This window comes from Sparus aurata, chromosome 9, assembly GCF_900880675.1.
Source record: "Sparus aurata chromosome 9, fSpaAur1.1, whole genome shotgun sequence".
In the NCBI taxonomy this organism is placed as follows: Eukaryota; Metazoa; Chordata; class Actinopteri; order Spariformes; family Sparidae; genus Sparus; species Sparus aurata.
Window position 1 is genome coordinate 16,135,991 of NC_044195.1, and position 16,792 is coordinate 16,152,782.

At 37.4% G+C, this 16,792-nt stretch overlaps 1 protein-coding gene across 2 annotated transcripts; it reads left to right on the forward strand.

Annotated features, from left to right (window-relative positions):
* Positions 1-2,182: 2,182 nt before the first annotated feature.
* Positions 2,183-7,334, forward strand: LOC115587965 (uncharacterized). Of its 2 annotated transcripts, XR_003985250.1 has the most exons (6): positions 2,183-2,263; positions 2,355-2,672; positions 2,763-2,844; positions 5,832-5,898; positions 5,997-6,248; positions 7,103-7,334. XR_003985250.1 is itself a non-coding variant. In XM_030428150.1 (5 exons), the coding sequence occupies exons 1-5, from the start codon at positions 2,188-2,190 to the stop codon at positions 6,093-6,095; spliced, it is 642 nt and encodes a 213-aa protein (XP_030284010.1). In that variant the 5' UTR covers positions 2,183-2,187; the 3' UTR covers positions 6,096-6,403. The 2 variants fall into 2 exon arrangements, 1 of the variants encoding a protein (XP_030284010.1); XM_030428150.1 differs by lacking the exon at positions 7,103-7,334 and having other exon boundaries at positions 5,997-6,403.
* The last annotated feature ends 9,458 nt before the right edge of the window (positions 7,335-16,792 follow it).

The following is a 16,792-nucleotide window of genomic DNA, read 5'->3' on the forward strand; positions in this document are numbered from 1 at the left end:
TCTAGGTCGGATATGTCATAAAATGAAAACCTTTAAGAGAGTTATTATGACCAAGTGCTGAGGATTAATTAAGTATCAAGGCCTGAGAAAAGACGCTGCTCTTTCATCTGGTGGTACGTCAGCAAAGCATAGTTTCCTTTGTCATCTGTTATCCAAGGGGCTAATGTTCTTTGCAGCGGCTTTAAGCTCCAAGAAGTTTCAAAGGTCAATATACATTCTGCTAAAAGGAAATGAAACTAGGAAGTGATGACCCTATACGTAAGTACAAACTTAGAAAAGCTGTTGCTACATGCAGTTTACCTGTGTGAAAGGGTAAAATGAGATATAGATTTGATCAAATAACACAAACTAAACACAGGCTGAAAATCTCAGGTTGTACTGCTGAACTTTATCCAATGCTTATTTCGCAGTAAGGTAGCTACGGACACTTGCACTGCAATGTGTTTTTTTACTGTGTGGAAATGAAACTATTACAACAAAGAGATATCTGACCATCCCCACAACCATGTCAACACTTCATAGGACACTTCCTACAACCTCCAGAATATTTACATTATCACATTTGGACAAAGAGGACTAAAACGCAAGACACACAGGCAGGCAGGTAACTAAACAAAAAGCGAGCTTTAATGAAAAAAGCTGCAATCCCAAATCCGTAAAAAATAGAAAATACCAAAATACAAAGACCAAGAAGTGTTTAACTATAGGATACAGGTGAACACATTAAAATGGCCTGAAACCAGATAAAGAGAAGACATGGAAAGTGAGACATGACAAATGAGGATATAAGTTCAAAACCAAACTAACAGAACCACAACTTAAACTATGACATCCAGTATATAACTAAGCAAATCTAAGACATTTTTTTATTTACATTTTCAAAGGAAATCAGATGAAGCACAACTGGACCACTGATACCTTTGGCTTTTCTGACCCCAACACGTTTTTGTGTGATTTTAGCCCTCAACTGAACGTTAACTTCAGCAGGTACGATTCGTGGATACCAGTGGGTTTCTTATCAGACTCGTGTGCTTCCGGAGTTCAGGTGTGCGCTTCCAAGTCTTGAATCCAGAACTGAAAAGAAGACGGGAACGATTAAAAAAAAAAATGGACTTGCAGTTTAAAATAATTAATTTGAATTATGTTTGGCACACTTAGTTCACACAACAGTGTAACATGAGTCAGTTAGGACTTCTTTACAAAAGTGGCGGACTCAGGATGTTTGAGTGTGGGGGTGGAAAAAATAAAAAGTGCACCACGTAAATGTGTTAGTGTGTAGAAGGGCAACCTAGAGGCTACCAAATCATGATTTATCTACCACAGGGGCATCACAGAGGGCACTTTTGCTGCATTTTTTCGAACATGGGGATGTAGGGATGGGGCTGTATGTCACTGCATGATACGTATCGTAGATTCCCACAGAGAGAGAGAGAAGCCATTTTGAAAATGGAAAATAGATTTCATTCTGTGATAGTGTTAAGATGTCTTGTGATCAAAAGTCAGATTAGTTGACTGTTCTCGGGAAATGTAGTTGTAATTCAGAGGGAAACCATCTCACGAACCTTTAATCAGACTGGTACTCAGGGCACATGTGTTACTAATAGCATTAATGATGGCTCATTCTGAGTGAGTCAGGACAGTGTGAGTGTGTCAGCATAAACAATGCAAACAGGAAGTGATAAATCATAAACTGTATAGTTTTCCCCTGTTATATTCTGTGCCCTGTTGAATTGTCCTCAGTGAAAAAAGGTTGTTTGATGCCTAAGATTTGTGGCTGCATGCAGCTTATTGTGCAACAGTCAACGCTCGCTCGGCAGTGTGAATCCAGGTTCACACTATGTGAGGAAGGTGTGATGAGCATTATGTGGAAGCGTTTTTATTGCAGGTGAACATGAAACATTCAGGTGCATTCTTTATATTTCAGTTTCTGAGAAAAGTAAACAGATTAGTTTATATCCAAGAAAGATCAAGTTTGCATTTTGAGCTCTCAATACTCAAAGTTGATCTGAACAACTGTTTCTCACGTGTCTTATGTAACTTTGTTCCATGGAAGGTGTAATGCATCAGTGAAAACACATCTCAGTTCTGAGCAGTCAAACAGCAACTAACCACTTCCTCTGCTCAGCGCCTCCTCCACGAATACATTTAAAGCTGAGGGTGAAGTTCCAGTCTGACATTCTCTGTCTGATGGTCAACATGTTAAACCTGAACCAAGCAGCTCTGCCCTCCATTCAACTAGTGTTTATATATCAAGTCTTTGCAGGTACAGTGCGGATTTGTGTTTGTCTTGCATGCTTTTGTCTGTATTCAATTTAATTAAATAATGATTGATTGATTGTTTCCTTCCCTGTTAGGTCATTGTCTTGTGTACCACTGGGATATCCTGGTGTCCAGGGGAGAATCTGTCACCTTGACTTGCAACACATCCGAGGAAAAGGTCACACAAATCAGCTGGACCAAAGACAGATTTAGTTTTGTTCATGCAATTGAACATAATATGACTTTTTCTAATCTAACCTCTAACAGACTGACAATAGACAGAAACTTACCTTTAAAGCTGAATGTTTCTAATGCCACACACGAAGACGCAGGACTCTACACATGTACAGTTAATGGTGGCCGTGGCATAACGACAACAGAGTGGAATATGACAGTGTCTGAGGCACCTGAAGGTAAGAAGAGCTAATCATCTCTTCAGAATTTGTACATTTCAAAGCTCACACTTCATGCTACTTAATTCATTCACACCTGATATGTTGCAGGAGTCAGTTCATCGTGGGATCCTCTATACATACTCACATGTGTGATTGGACTTCTCTCTGCTACAGCAGTCTGTCTCTGCAGGTGAGTAATACCGTTACACCTTTTAGGTGGAGACATTGTTTTAAAAATTTAAAATAACTTTTAGAGAATTGAGCAATGCCGGATTTTCAGAAAGACGTCCATGAAACTCTGCATAGCCGACAGATCTGTCAGCTTGAACTTTAAACAGTTGTCCGGGACTGTCTCGTCAGCCATCTTTTCTCCTTCTTCTCTTCAGCTCTCTTGAAGCTGTTATAAAAACACAACTAGCGAAAAAGACTGTCTGCTGTGGAATATGTTAACTGTTCTTCCATAGTAAGGTTCATTTATCTGCATTTTGTTATGTGGAAATCTTTGAATATGTAATTTGGGTGAATCAGTCGTGTTGCTCTTTTTGCAGCTGCAGCACAAAATGAGTGCAACCACAGGTATTTTACCAACCTTGAAATGTCCTTTACCTTTAGTTGAAGTATTTTGGTGCAAAGTGCGAAGTCAGGAGGAAATGCACACAGGGAAGTGTTCATAAATGAGGTCAGGGCCATGGCCACGGTATGAACCACACACAGAGCTCATTTCCTTTGTAGTTTTCTAGGTATTTGGGGAACCTGGGAGAAGTTTATGTCCTATTGTTAAAAACATACACTCAATGGTTATTTTACATGGCAGTTCAAGGGTGTTTAAGCTCAAGAATATGCTTAAATCACTTTATTTTTGACCCACAATCTACAACCCAGGCAACATAGTAAATGCTTTAACTCATCAAACATGTTTCAAACAAGTTGGTACAGGGGCAACAAAAGACTGGGAAAGCTTTGGAATGCTCCAAAAAAATTGTAAATTATTTCCTTCTGTATGCGTTTAAGTTTTACACCACAATTTGAACATACAATATTGGTATGATAAAATAGTAGAAAAGAAAAAAATATTTCAAAAATTATTTTTTTTGGATACTTCAGTCATGACTAGGACTGAGTCTGGACCTGGTTGCTTCAAATCTTATACTACACGGTGGTTACAGACATAAGCTTTCATATCACTATAGTGTAGCTACAGTATGTACAGAGAATGTTTTAATGTTTAGATATGAATGAAAAATCATGCAAACAGAATAACTATAAAGAACTGAATGTTAATGCAATGGGTTTAACTTAAGTGTGCAATTATGTAAGAATTTAATTATTATTTCACAAATATTTTTAAAAAGCTAAAATTATCACCAGTGTGTGAAGAAACAACAGTTTTGACATTATGATGTCTACATATTCTACTGTAGAGACATCTACTGAAGCTAGCATGCTAACCAGCTTGCTCTAGCATTAACCATTTAAGAGCCCATGCGGTAGTGGTGTAAACGATCCGATCCCTCAGTTTGGACTGCTAGATGCACAGCTGCCTGAGTTAACTAGCTAATGGTCGCTACAGTTAGTAACTGTTAATAGTCATACTGGTGACATGCTGCCCTCTATTTGTTTTGAGCACTGACAGTCTGCCAATTCTTACATGTTGCACCTTTAAAGTTTTCCTAGTAGTTTATTAGTTTCTTAGCATCCTCATTAGCTAACAACAATAAGGCAGCTAAGCTTCCATGGTTCTGATAAAGAAATCACTCATTTTAACATACAGTCTGATACATTACAGTAAAGCAACACACTTTAAAGGATCAATCTTCAAATCATGTATCAACAAGAAAGCTGAGTCTTCTAATGCTCATTCATAAAGACAGTTTAAGTTCATCTTAAAGGAGACATATGATGCTTGTTTTCATGTTCATGATTTTGTTTTGGTTTTCTAGTAGAACAGTTTGACATGCTTTAATGCTCAAAAACACTTGAATGCCTCCCATACTGAATTTCCTCTGATTGGTCAGCTCACACACATCTGACCCAGCACTGCTAATAAGGACACAGCAGAGGTGCTAAATCAATTCGTACTTACCAAACTAGCTGCTTTAGCTGCATTAATTATGCAAATGTGTGAAATGATGACGCAGTGTGATGGACTTTGGGCTTTTTGACTTTCAAGATCTTTAACATGTACAAGAACCTATATAACACACTGAGGGGGGAATAAATGAAAAATCATAATAGGTCTCCTTTAAAGGCAGCTCTGGTAATTGTCACACTAGCAGGATTTGGTGCAGATCTGAGGTAAAGCCTTACTGTCATAATTTAGCATCACAAAGTTTTTGTAAATGCAACCCCATTACCTATAAAGTGCAGTCACTGCACATGACAGTACTTCTATGGATGTACGTGTGATATAAATACACATTGAGCTGAATGGTTTGCTTAATTTGCATTGCAGTTGGTTTTTGTGCACAGTTCTATATCAGAGTATGATGCACAGTTACACCTGCAACAGTAGCCTGTTTGTGTTTTGTACAATCCAATAATTTCAAACTGTATGATTGCATAATTCTATAAGTTCTGTTACATTGACATTTTAATTTCTTACAAGGCTTTTACTTGCAATTTTACTTATGACAGGAAAACGTCCCTCTCCTTTCAGTGCACCTCTGCAAACATAACAGAAAGCAAAACAGAACAAAAATCCACCACAGGATTTTGAAATCATGACCCTTTTACTTGCAATGTGGTATTTCATATTCCGGCATTGGTACTTGTGTTTAAACATACTGTACCTGAAGGCACGTTTAAATGGTAATGAAACAGTCTCGGTTTAATGATGATGCTTCCATATAACCTCAATAGGCAAACAAGAGAAACCTTTTTATGGCAGAGTGCTACGGATAGATTGAAGAGTCTCACAGGCTCTTTTGTTTCACCATTGCCATCTTTTGTCCACAGAAGACAGAATCAACAAAAAATGAAAGTTCCTTGTGCTAACTTTAAGTAAAAGGATCTGAGCACTCCTCCTATCACTACTGAGAACAAACTGTAGGATCTCATACAGTGCATCTTTTAAAGCTTATTGGGTTCACTCTCTTTGCAATATGTGATCTCTTTTACTATGAATCACCTGAGACACCTGGAAAGTACTATGAAGTGTTCACTGATTTTTCTCTGCAGGAAACTCAGGACACAAAACCAGAACAGTTCAGTCCAGGACCAGTCTGATCTCGAGTCAGCAGAAGAGGTCAGTGGAAGTTGGTTTTCTTTGACGCTCACATCCGTCATTTCTTCTTCTTTCTCAGAGAAATGGTTGAACTTTATTTTCACTTCCTGCTTCTCTAGGTTGCGCTCTCTCGACCGCAGGCAGGAGACAGAAGGACACATAACAAGCACAGGAGTCAGTACATGGAGAGGCTCAACTCCATCTATGGTGAAATCTGAGCTGACAAGCTTTACAAATGAAAGTCAAACAAGAGACATGGGCAGAGTCTACAAGAGAAAGATCACATTTGACAGGACTTACATTTTTCATTTTGGAACCAGGCGCTTCAAGGGAGGACAACTGGGTCACTGACATCTTCAGTGTGTCTAAAAGTAATGCATTAAAAGAGGTGCTTTCACTTTAAGGGGTTTTGTTTTATCTTATCTTTTCTATTTATGAAACTTGTGTATTTAATATGTTCTTATCTATGGGTTTCATTGTTAATATGCTGCGTTGAATGTTACCTGTTCTGCACTATGAGCAAGTTTCTAACAGCATTTGTTTAGATGACAATAAAGGAAACTCAACTCAACAGGCTTCAACTAGTTCTCTGTGAGGGAATGACATTCAAATGGAATTTTATTTTAAACTAATCCAGTGGAGGAGGAACGTGAGTGTTTGCTGTCCTGCTGTTGCCTCAGTTATATTCTAATGCTGCTACACAAACCAGTATGAAATTAAATGGTTAGTATTTATACACAGTGAAGTGTTGCTGCAGTGACAGTGAATGTAAATGTAAGGTGACAGATTTGGTACTTGTAATAGTGTCAGAATATTTAAACTCAGAAGCCGTGGACTTAAAGGGTAACTCCACAAACTTTACAGATTAAAGTGTATTCACAGGTGTACTGCTGTATATGCAAAAATAGTAGTATGAAGACTTTTGTGGCTCCATACGTGATGGAAGCTGAACAACAACTAAACCCACTTCCTTTTTACAGCGCCTCCACCACAGACACGCTTAAGACTTGATGGTAAATTTCCAGTCTGAGTCTCTCTGTCTGATGGTCACCATGTTCAGTCTGAACTGAGCAGCTCTGCTATTAGTTGTGTGCCAAGTTTTTGCAGGTAGAGTGGAGATCTGTGTTTGTCTTGTCTGTGTGTGCTTTTTTCTGTTTTAGAGTATATTTGATAAAGATTGATTGATTGATTGTTTCCTTCCCTGTCATTGTCTTGTGTACCACAGGGATATTCTGGTGTCCAGGGGGGAATCTGTCACGTTGACATATCTGAGGAAAAGATCACACAAATCAGCTGGACCAAAGACAGATTTAGTTTTGTTCATTCACTTCTACTAAATAAGACTTTTTCTAATCTAACCTCTAACAGACTGACAATAGACCTTACCTTTAAAGCTGAATGTTTTTAATGCTACACATGAAGACGCAGGACTCTACACATGTATAGTAAGTAGTGAGTGTGGCACAATAATAATAAAAATAATAATAATAATAATAATAATAATAATAATGCATTTTATTTGAAGGCGCCTTTCAAGGCACTCAAGGGAACCACACATAACAACAACAGTACAACAAAAAACGGGGCAATTTAGTGCAGATAAAAATAGATAAGTAAGAGGATGCAATTACATGGTGCCGTCTCGGCACAGAATTCAGACTCAGCAGTCCTCACCATACAGGTAGTCAACCGGGCCGGGTTAGGCAGGGTTGAGCTTCCGGGGTGAGAATAGTGCAATAGAGTGGAAAAGAGAATAGGCAGGAGTGTGAATATATGATTAGGCTGATAGAGAGTACGCCCATGGGATAAGTGTGTTTTCAAGCGAGATTTAAAAGTGGAGACAGTGTCAGAAGTCTAGTGGGAGAGAGTTCCAGAGGTTGGGGGCAGATCGGCTGAAAGCTCTTGACCCCATGGTGGTTAGGTTGGCAGATGGTGTAAAGAGCTGGATGGTAGAAGAGGATTGGAGAGTGCGGGAGGGTGTGTGGATATGGATCAGTTCAGCGAGATATGATGGTGCCAGGTTATGAAGGATCTTGAAAGTGAGGAGTACAATCTTGAAATCGATGCAGGATTTGATAGGGAGCCAATGGAGTTGCTGCAGGGCTGGAGTGATGTGTTCAGCAAAGGTTGACAACAGAGTGGAATATGACAGTGTCTGAGGCACCTGAAGGTAAGTAGAGCTCAGACAGGACTAATCATCTCCTCAGACTTTGTACATTTCAAAGCTCACACTTCCTGCTACTTAATTCATTCACATCTTATTTGATGCAGGAGTCAGTTCATCATGGGATTTTCTATATTTACTCACATATGTGATTGGACTTCTTCTCTGTGTCATCGCTCCAGCTGTCTGTCTCTACAGGTGAGTTTTTATTTAAATCTGTGTGTGATGATTGTAGCCTCATGTCATTACACATTTAACATCTTGACATCTTGACTTCTTGACTTCATCATGTAACTAACTTGTGAACTGGCTGCATTTTTAAACATTTCTACATTCACTAAACATATTTCACACTGCTTAATATTGAAAAAAAATCTTTCCAGTAACAGTTTTCATTACAATATGGGAGCTTTACATGCAGCACAGATATTTTCTTTTATGGCAGATATTTGGATTTGTCAAAGCAGGAAAACAAACATGTAAATAACATTAATGATGGGTTCACTTCATTAAGTGTCCCAGCAAGACATGTCAGAGAGTGAACATAAACAACACCAGTGCCAGTGCTGTAAATGGCTCACCTAAATGGAACGCAGTTGTCATAAATGTTATTATTTCTACCTGTGCTTCCTGCTTTGATGAGTCAAAATCTCTGCTGTGAGAGGGGTCTGCTGCTGCCACCATAACAAAAAACCAGAATGTTTTTAATTTCCAATCTTCTTATTTTCATGACTTTCTCTTAATATTTTCTTATTGCAATGAAATGTCTTCATTCTTTTCTTAAAAAGTAAAGCAGACGCGTCTCATTAAACACGTTTCCGGTTCAAGATGATAACCTGCTGTGTGTTAATAATAATCTTCATGTTGTTAAATGAGGAAAAGATCCAGTCAGTGACTTCACATCAACGAGCTGCATGTAGTGTTAAACAATCAGGGGGACATTGTGTTTGAACTGTGTTGAACTTGGGTTTATTACTTAACTAATAAATAAGTTTAAGAGCATCTGCTCTCAAACAGGCTGCATTCCTGACTGTGACAGGCAGAGGGCGAGAAACTCTGAGAATAAAGAGAAGAGAGCATGAATGTGAGAAAAGGAGGACGAAGGGAGAGTGATGAGACAGAATCAGAGAGAGGAACAGAAACAGGAGTGACAGGATTTAGATAAATGTTTGCTCCAGTGAAGTGACCTTTACAGCAGAATAACACCTTTTTACTTTATGTCTGTTTCTTGTTGTCTTGTAGCTGCACCTGTATTATTTTACACAATTTATTAATTTGAGAATCCCCCATCCAACACCCTCTTTAGCACTGATGTCAAGTAACTGAGTACATTTACTCGAGTACTGTACTTAAATTTAAGTATCTGTACTTTACTTAAGTATATCCATCTAATGCCACTTTATATTTCTGCTCTACGACATTTTTTTTTTAAAAGATTTTTTCTGGCATAGACACCTTTATTAAGCAGTAGACAGATAGGAAATACGGGAGAGAGAGAGAGGAGAATGTGACATGCAGCAAAAGACCTCCAGCTGGAATCGAACCGGGGTCAGCTGCGTTTATGGCATGCGCTCTAACCACTCGACCACCTGCACAGCATGCTCTAAGACATTTAGGAGAGAAATATAGAAACATTGTACTTTTCACTCCACTGCACTCTTTTGACAGCTTTAGTTCTTTCACATCTCAGATCTTAAAGTATAAAATGCAGTGTAATATTACTTTTTGCTTGTGGCTCCTTAAAAAAAGAGCGTTGCATATATTTCAATTACATGAAAACAGATTTCTGTATCAGAATTTTGTTTATTCTTTCTGACCACAATAAATATCTCAAAACCCACTCAGATGTCATTTGCCAAACATATGTTACTTCAGACTTCTGAATTGTGAGGATTTTCTGCTTTGTCATGTTTATGTGAAACAAGTGTGTCACTATGTGTTGAAAAGTGGTGGGGACATAAGGACTCTGATAAAAAAACAACTTTATATAAGTGGTCTTCAGCATTTGTGATTGAAGATACTGTAATGAAGAGATCATATGAGGTCAAAGCACATGATGACAGCAGGAAAAAGTGCATAATGGCACATCAAATGTATTTCATGTCATCTGTTAGTGACTAGTTTTTGATGCAAGCTTTTTCTTTAACACAATTTTGTCTCATTATGTCTTTAAAGTGTGACGGAACAAGGTTGGTCCTTTAAAAAAATGGTGGGGACGTCTTCCAAGTATCCCCAACAGTCGGAAACAACTTGAAAGTTTGTAAGATTCCCATTATTTACATTTATATCTCTGCAGAAAACTCTGGAAAGAGAAATTAACCAGGACTCAGTGAGGAGGACTCTGAGTTATGTCCAGTTTCATGTCCAGTTGAGAGGACAGGTGAGAAGAACCTCAAGTCATTACTCAAACGTTTGTTCTCATGTCTCACAAAACATTTCGTTAGCAGTCTCTTATTTTTGCTTATTTGTTCCTTTGTTATCTTTTCTTTCTTAGTTAAGAGTTGATTCTTATTCCCTCTCCCCACAGGTGTCTCCTCCTCAGTACCAGAGCTGTGTAGAATACAGGATGAAACACCAGCAGAGGGAGACAAGAGGCTCAGTTCAGAGTTTGGTCTGACAAGAATGGCATTCTTATTAAAGTTGAAAAGCAAACAAGAGAGATGTTAGACAGGACACATGATATATGATGATGTAAATATTATGAATCCAGCCTGGAGAATGACGGCCTTGTTAAAACTAAAGGTGGAAAAACAGCAGTCAGTTTTTGATTCATAATAAATCAGGAACAAACTCCCAGAAAATGAATTTTAAATCAGGACTCAAGACTTTTCTGTTTGCAGCTACTTTTTATTACATTAAAGTTTGGACACTTTAATGTTAATATGCTGTGTTGATTGTTACCTGTTGTGCACTTTGAGCAAGTTCCTAACAGTGTTTGTTGAGATGACAATAAAGGACACTCAACTCAACAGGCTGCAATTAGTTCTCCGTGAGGGAATGACATGTGGTCTTTTTTCAAGGGAGATAAATAAATAACATTGTAGAGATTAAAGTCAAATGGACAACTGCAACTCCACCAATTTACACAATGCAACTTAGCAACTGAATGACATCACTGGAGGCAGTTCATCAGATTACTGTATATGCTGCTTCCTCTGGAAGGCGTAGTACTACTCTTTTCACATATGCAGCAGTACTCCCCAACACCTGTAAACACCCTTCAATGGTAAATTGATGGAACTACCCTTTAATTCACTGAGCAACAAGACCTTCTCATTTTGCTTCAGGTACTCGAAATGCGCTTAATGCACAGAGAGCAGTACAGTCACAAAAGTGTCTTCAGCATTACACAGTGTTTTTTTCTGCACTTGAACAAATCTATTATTAGCATTTTATATCAGTTTAACATTTGATTACTAATTAAGACATATTGCAGTTTATTTTAAAACAGATCCAAGTTTGAGTTCCCAAGATTCTAATTTGAATGAAGTTATTGTCTACTGGACTCACAGGTCACTTGTGTTCTATGAAATGTGGAAAACAGACGGTTTGAGCAGCTGAACAACAACTAAAGCCACTTCCTCTCTGCAGCGCCTTCACCACAAACTCATCTAAGACTTGATGCTCCGGTCTGAGTGTCTCTGTCTGATGGTCACCATGTTCAGTCTGAACCGAGCGGCTCTGCTTCAACTATTAGCTATGTGCCAAGTTTTTGCAGGTACAGTGTAGATCTATGTTTGTATTGTATGCTTTTTTCCATTTTTAATTATATTGAATATTGATTGATTGGTTGTTTCCTTCCCTGTTAGGCCATTGGGTCATGTACCACAGGGATATTCTGGTGTCCAGGGGAGAATCTGTCACGTTGACTTGCAACACATCTGAGGACAATTTCACACAAATCAGCTGGACCAAAGACAGATTTAGTTTTGTTCGTTCAATTCTACTTAATCAGACTTTTTCGAATCTAACCTCTAACAGACTGACAATAGACAGAAACTTACCTTTAAAGCTGAATGTTTCTAATTCTCAACATGAAGATGCAGGACTCTACACATGTACAGTAACTAGTGACCAGTGGTGAAAGGATAACAGAATTGAATATGACAGTGTCTGAGGCACCTGAAGGTAAGTAGAGCTCAGACAGGACTAATCATCTCTTCAGAATTTGTACATTTCAAAACTCACACTTCCTGCTACTTTAATTGACACCTGATATCTTGCAGGAGTTGTTGTCAGTTCATCATGGGATCTTCTATACATACTCACATGTGTGATTGGACTTCTCTGTGCTACAGCAGTCTGTCTCTGCAGGTGAGTAATACCATAACACATTTTAGGTAGTGACATAGTTTTATCAATTGAAAATAACGTTTAGAGAATTGAGCAGCGACACATTTTCAGAAAGACTTCTGTCTCGTCAGCCATCTTTTCTCCCTCTTCTCTTCAGCTCTCTTGAAGCTGTATTAAAAACACAACTAGTGAAAAAGACTATCTGCTGTGGAATATGTTAACTGTTCTTCCAAAGTAAGGTCCATTTATCTGCATTTTGTTATGCAGAAATGTTAAAATATGTAATTTGGGTGACTCAGTTGTTTGACTCTATTTTTGCAGCAGCACAAAAACTCATGCAACCACAGGTATTTTACCAACCTTGAAATGTCCTTTACCTTTAGTCGAAGTATTTTTGTGCACAGTCAGGAGGAAGTGCACACAGGAAAGTGTTAATAAATGAGGTCAGGGCCATAGCCACGGTATGAACCACACACTGAGCTCAAAGTTTATGTCTTACAATTAAAAAAATAAACACAGTGGTTATTTTACATGTCAATTCAAGTGTGTTTAAACTCATTAATATACTTAAATCACATTACTTTTAAACCAGTTAGGACACTATGTAAGCATATTTATAACAGAATTACTAATCTTTCCAGACAAATACTCAATTGAAAACTGCATAAAGGCAACATAGTAAATGCTTTAACTCATCATACAGGTTTCAAACAAGTTGGTACAGGGGCAACAACAATAAGACAACAAAAGACTGGAAAAGCTGTTGGATGCTCCAAAAACATTGCAAATTGTTTCCTTCTGTATGCTTTTAAGTTTTACATAAAATATTACTATGAAAAGAAAAGAAAAAAAAAACGATGTTAAAAATTAAATTTTGGATACCTTAGTCAAGACTACAGGTGGAGCCTTGACCTGGTTGCTTCAAATCTTATACTATATTTTATATTTAATTATTTGTAGGATAGTCCCTTAAGATGAATCATCTTGTTTTCAAGGGAGTCCTTAACATGTATACAGACAATAACAAGACAAAAAATTCAGCATTACATTACATTACTGAACATACAGGAGTAGGACAGAACATTACAACAAAACAATACAAATACAATTACAAGACGATAACATCCACACAATACACTCTTGACCCAAACCGTTCCCTGCCCCCCCAGTCCGTCTAGATTCACATTTATACATGGGTGGTATTATATACCACTCTTTTTATAAAACACCATCATCATATCCAGTACATTCGTATATACCGTGTCAATGAGATGTATTGTATCCACAGTTAACCAAAGATCAAAAATTATCATCAGTAATTTGTTAGAAACAAGAACAGGGTTTTGTAGATGAATAAAAAGGGATTTCCTAAAGAGATGAAAAGAAGTGATAGATTTTAGAAAGTTAGGCAATGTATTCCAATCTGATGGAGCTTTAAATTGAAAGGAAAATCGACCAATTTCCTTCTGAATTCTCGGAACAACGAAAAAACAGCTGTCAGTATGGCGTAGATAGTGCTGTGACCTATAGGGTGTCAAATATTGTTTTAAGTATGGAGGGTATTTATAATAAATACATTTGAAAATGAACTGCAGCCAATGAAACTTCCTTCTGGACTCTGGTGTTAACCAATTTAGAGAATTATACATAGTGCAGTGATGAGTTCTGTATGGACATCTTAATATAAATCTGCAGAGGTTGTTATAAGTGACTTTGAGAGAGGACAAGTTGGTTTCTGAAGTGTTCTGATATACAATATCTGCATAATCGAGTATAGGAAGAATAAGCTGTGTGACAATCTTTTTCCTAATCTGTAGGGTGAAACAGTTTATTGAACGATACAGAATACCCAAGCTGCAGTTTATTTTCTTGATAATTGAGTCGATATGTACTTTAAAGGTAAGCTGAGAATCAAGCCAGACACCAAGATATTTGAAACAATCTATTACTTCAAGAGGAGTACCATCGGGATAATTAATGGACAGTTTAGCAGAATGTAAAAGTTTCTGTCTAGTACCAAATAACATATGATATGACTTCTTCTTATTTAGTAAAAGTTTGTTGGTTAAAACCCATTTCTGTATGTAATCAAAATTTAACTGTAATATTGACTGGATTTGAGAAATATTGGATCCAGACGTGTACATGACGGTATCATCCGCATAAAGATGAATTTGACAGTCAGAACAAGCTTGTGGTAAGTCATTGATAAAGATGCTGAACAATAGTGGACCTAAGGAAGAGCCTTGGGGGATACCCTTTTCCATTAACATAAAATCTGACTGTGTACCATGAAGAGAGACGCATTGGTATCTATGATGAAAGTAGGAGTTGAACCAGAGCAATGAGCTTTCAGAGAGTCCTATGGCATGGAGCTTATCGAGGAGGAGATAGTGGTCAACCATGTCAAAAGCCTTGGTAAGATCTATGAAAATTGCACCTGTGAGCATATTGTTGTCTGAGGAGGATGTTATGTCATTAGTGACTTTAAGGAGAGCCGTTGTTGTTGAAAAATTTGATCTGAAACCAGATTGATAAGGGGATAAGATGTCAAACTCATTAATATAATGAGAGAGTTGATTAAAGACTAATTTTTCAAATAATTTGACTACACAATTTATTATGGAAATGGGTCTATAGTTATTGAAGTCATGAGAGTCGCCACCTTTATGTAAAGGTGTGATTCTGGAACATTTCCAACTTGAGGGAACAACACAGGTATCAATCGACATATTAAATAGATCAGACAAGGGATACGACAAAATGTGAGAGGCAATTTTTACAAACTTAATTTCAAGGCCATCTGGACCAGCCCCACTGGTAGAGTTAAGTCCATCTATGATCCGTTGTACATCCAGTGGACTTATTTTCCTAAAGGAGAAGGAGTGACTGCAATTAACACTATTTGATGCTACATTATTGTAAGAAGGACTAAAGGAATGAGAACTACAGATCTTGGAGAAGTGTTGGATAAAGGCATTCGCAATTGTTGAAGGATCGTTCGTAATTTCGTTATTAATTCTCAGATAAGTAGTGTAATCTTTTGAAGACTTACTCATTATGCTATTAATTGTATTCCAGAATTGTTTTGGGTTTTTAAAATCATTAATGAGTGAGTCTTTATAGTAGCTGGACTTTGCATTCCTAGTTTTAGTTGTACAGATGTTTCTTAGTTGTTTATATGCATTCCAGTCACCTAAATCTTTTGTAGAACGATATTTCTGCCAGGCCTTATCCCTTTGTTTGAATAAACCTAACAAGTCAGCATTTATCCATGGTAGGTGTCTGCCCTTAACTTTCCTTATTGTCCAGGGGGCATGTTTATTAATAACATTAGTAAGTTCTGTGTAAAAATAATCCCAAGCATCGTTAACAAAAGGTATTAGTTGTAATCTATCCCATTTTATTGCACCTACATCTTCAATAAATTGTTCAACATTGATATTTTTTATTTTTCTTACTTTTATACACTTTGGTGGAAGACGAGGAACTTTAATTTTCCAAACACAGAAAATAATTGAATGGTCACTTAAGCTGTCAGGTAATACCCCTGATTTTATAATTCGGTCAGGATGAGTGACAAGTATCCAGTCTAAGAGTGTTGAAGAATTTTTATCAACTCTTGTTGGTTCAGTGATAATTTGCGTAAGGTTTATACTGCTAAATACATTTTTTTCCTTGAGGGATACACGTTCCAACCAATTTTTATTAAAATCACCAAGTATAATCATTTCTCCTGGTCGATCTATGGAGTTAATGGTGGAGAGTATACAATCAGTAGATTCTGAATGAGCATTTGGGGGTCTGTAAATATTACCTATGGTTAAGTGTTTATTTTTATGCAAAATTAATTTGACAAAAAGGCATTCAAAATGCAGAGGTGTAACTGTTGGTACAACAAGTTCTGAGCATAAATGAGATGCAACGTATGTAGCCACTCCTCCACCTCTAGATCCTCTATCAGCTCTATACAAAACGTAATCAACAAGTTCGATTTCATTATCTAAAATATTACTGTGAAGCCAAGTTTCAGATAAAGTGAGCACACTGGGTTTATTGTAAGCAATCCATGCTTTTAGGAGGTCGATTTTGGGTGGTAGGCTCCTAATATTAAGATGAATAATGTGTAAACCTTTTTCTGTATTCATAATTCAAAAATATTTATATAAGGATTCGTATACTCATACAAGTGTGTATAAAAACACCAAGCAGTTCAATTAAATACATCACAAGTACTGATAGAGTGTGTAGTACGGGGATGGTGGTGAGGGGGAGATGGTAACTTGGGAGAGGGGAGAGCCATGATCACACAAACAAACACATTCACACACATATAACACAATCTAACAGATCTCCTAAACAGAGACATAACAAACGTTTTTATATAGTCTACCAATTAACAGAAACTGTGAGAATAATTTCAAGGATTTCAATAATCATAAGGAGAGCGAAATCAAG

Bases quoted from the DNA above. Each gene is read 5' to 3' on its own strand.
- LOC115587965 (XM_030428150.1), top strand. From the start codon at position 2,188: ATGGTCAACATGTTAAACCTGAACCAAGCAGCTCTGCCCTCCATTCAA. The intron at 2,845-5,831 runs GTGAGTAATACC...TTTTCTCTGCAG, and splicing joins ACAGCAGTCTGTCTCTGCAG to GAAACTCAGGACACAAAACC. The intron at 5,899-5,996 runs GTCAGTGGAAGT...CTGCTTCTCTAG, and splicing joins ATCTCGAGTCAGCAGAAGAG to GTTGCGCTCTCTCGACCGCA.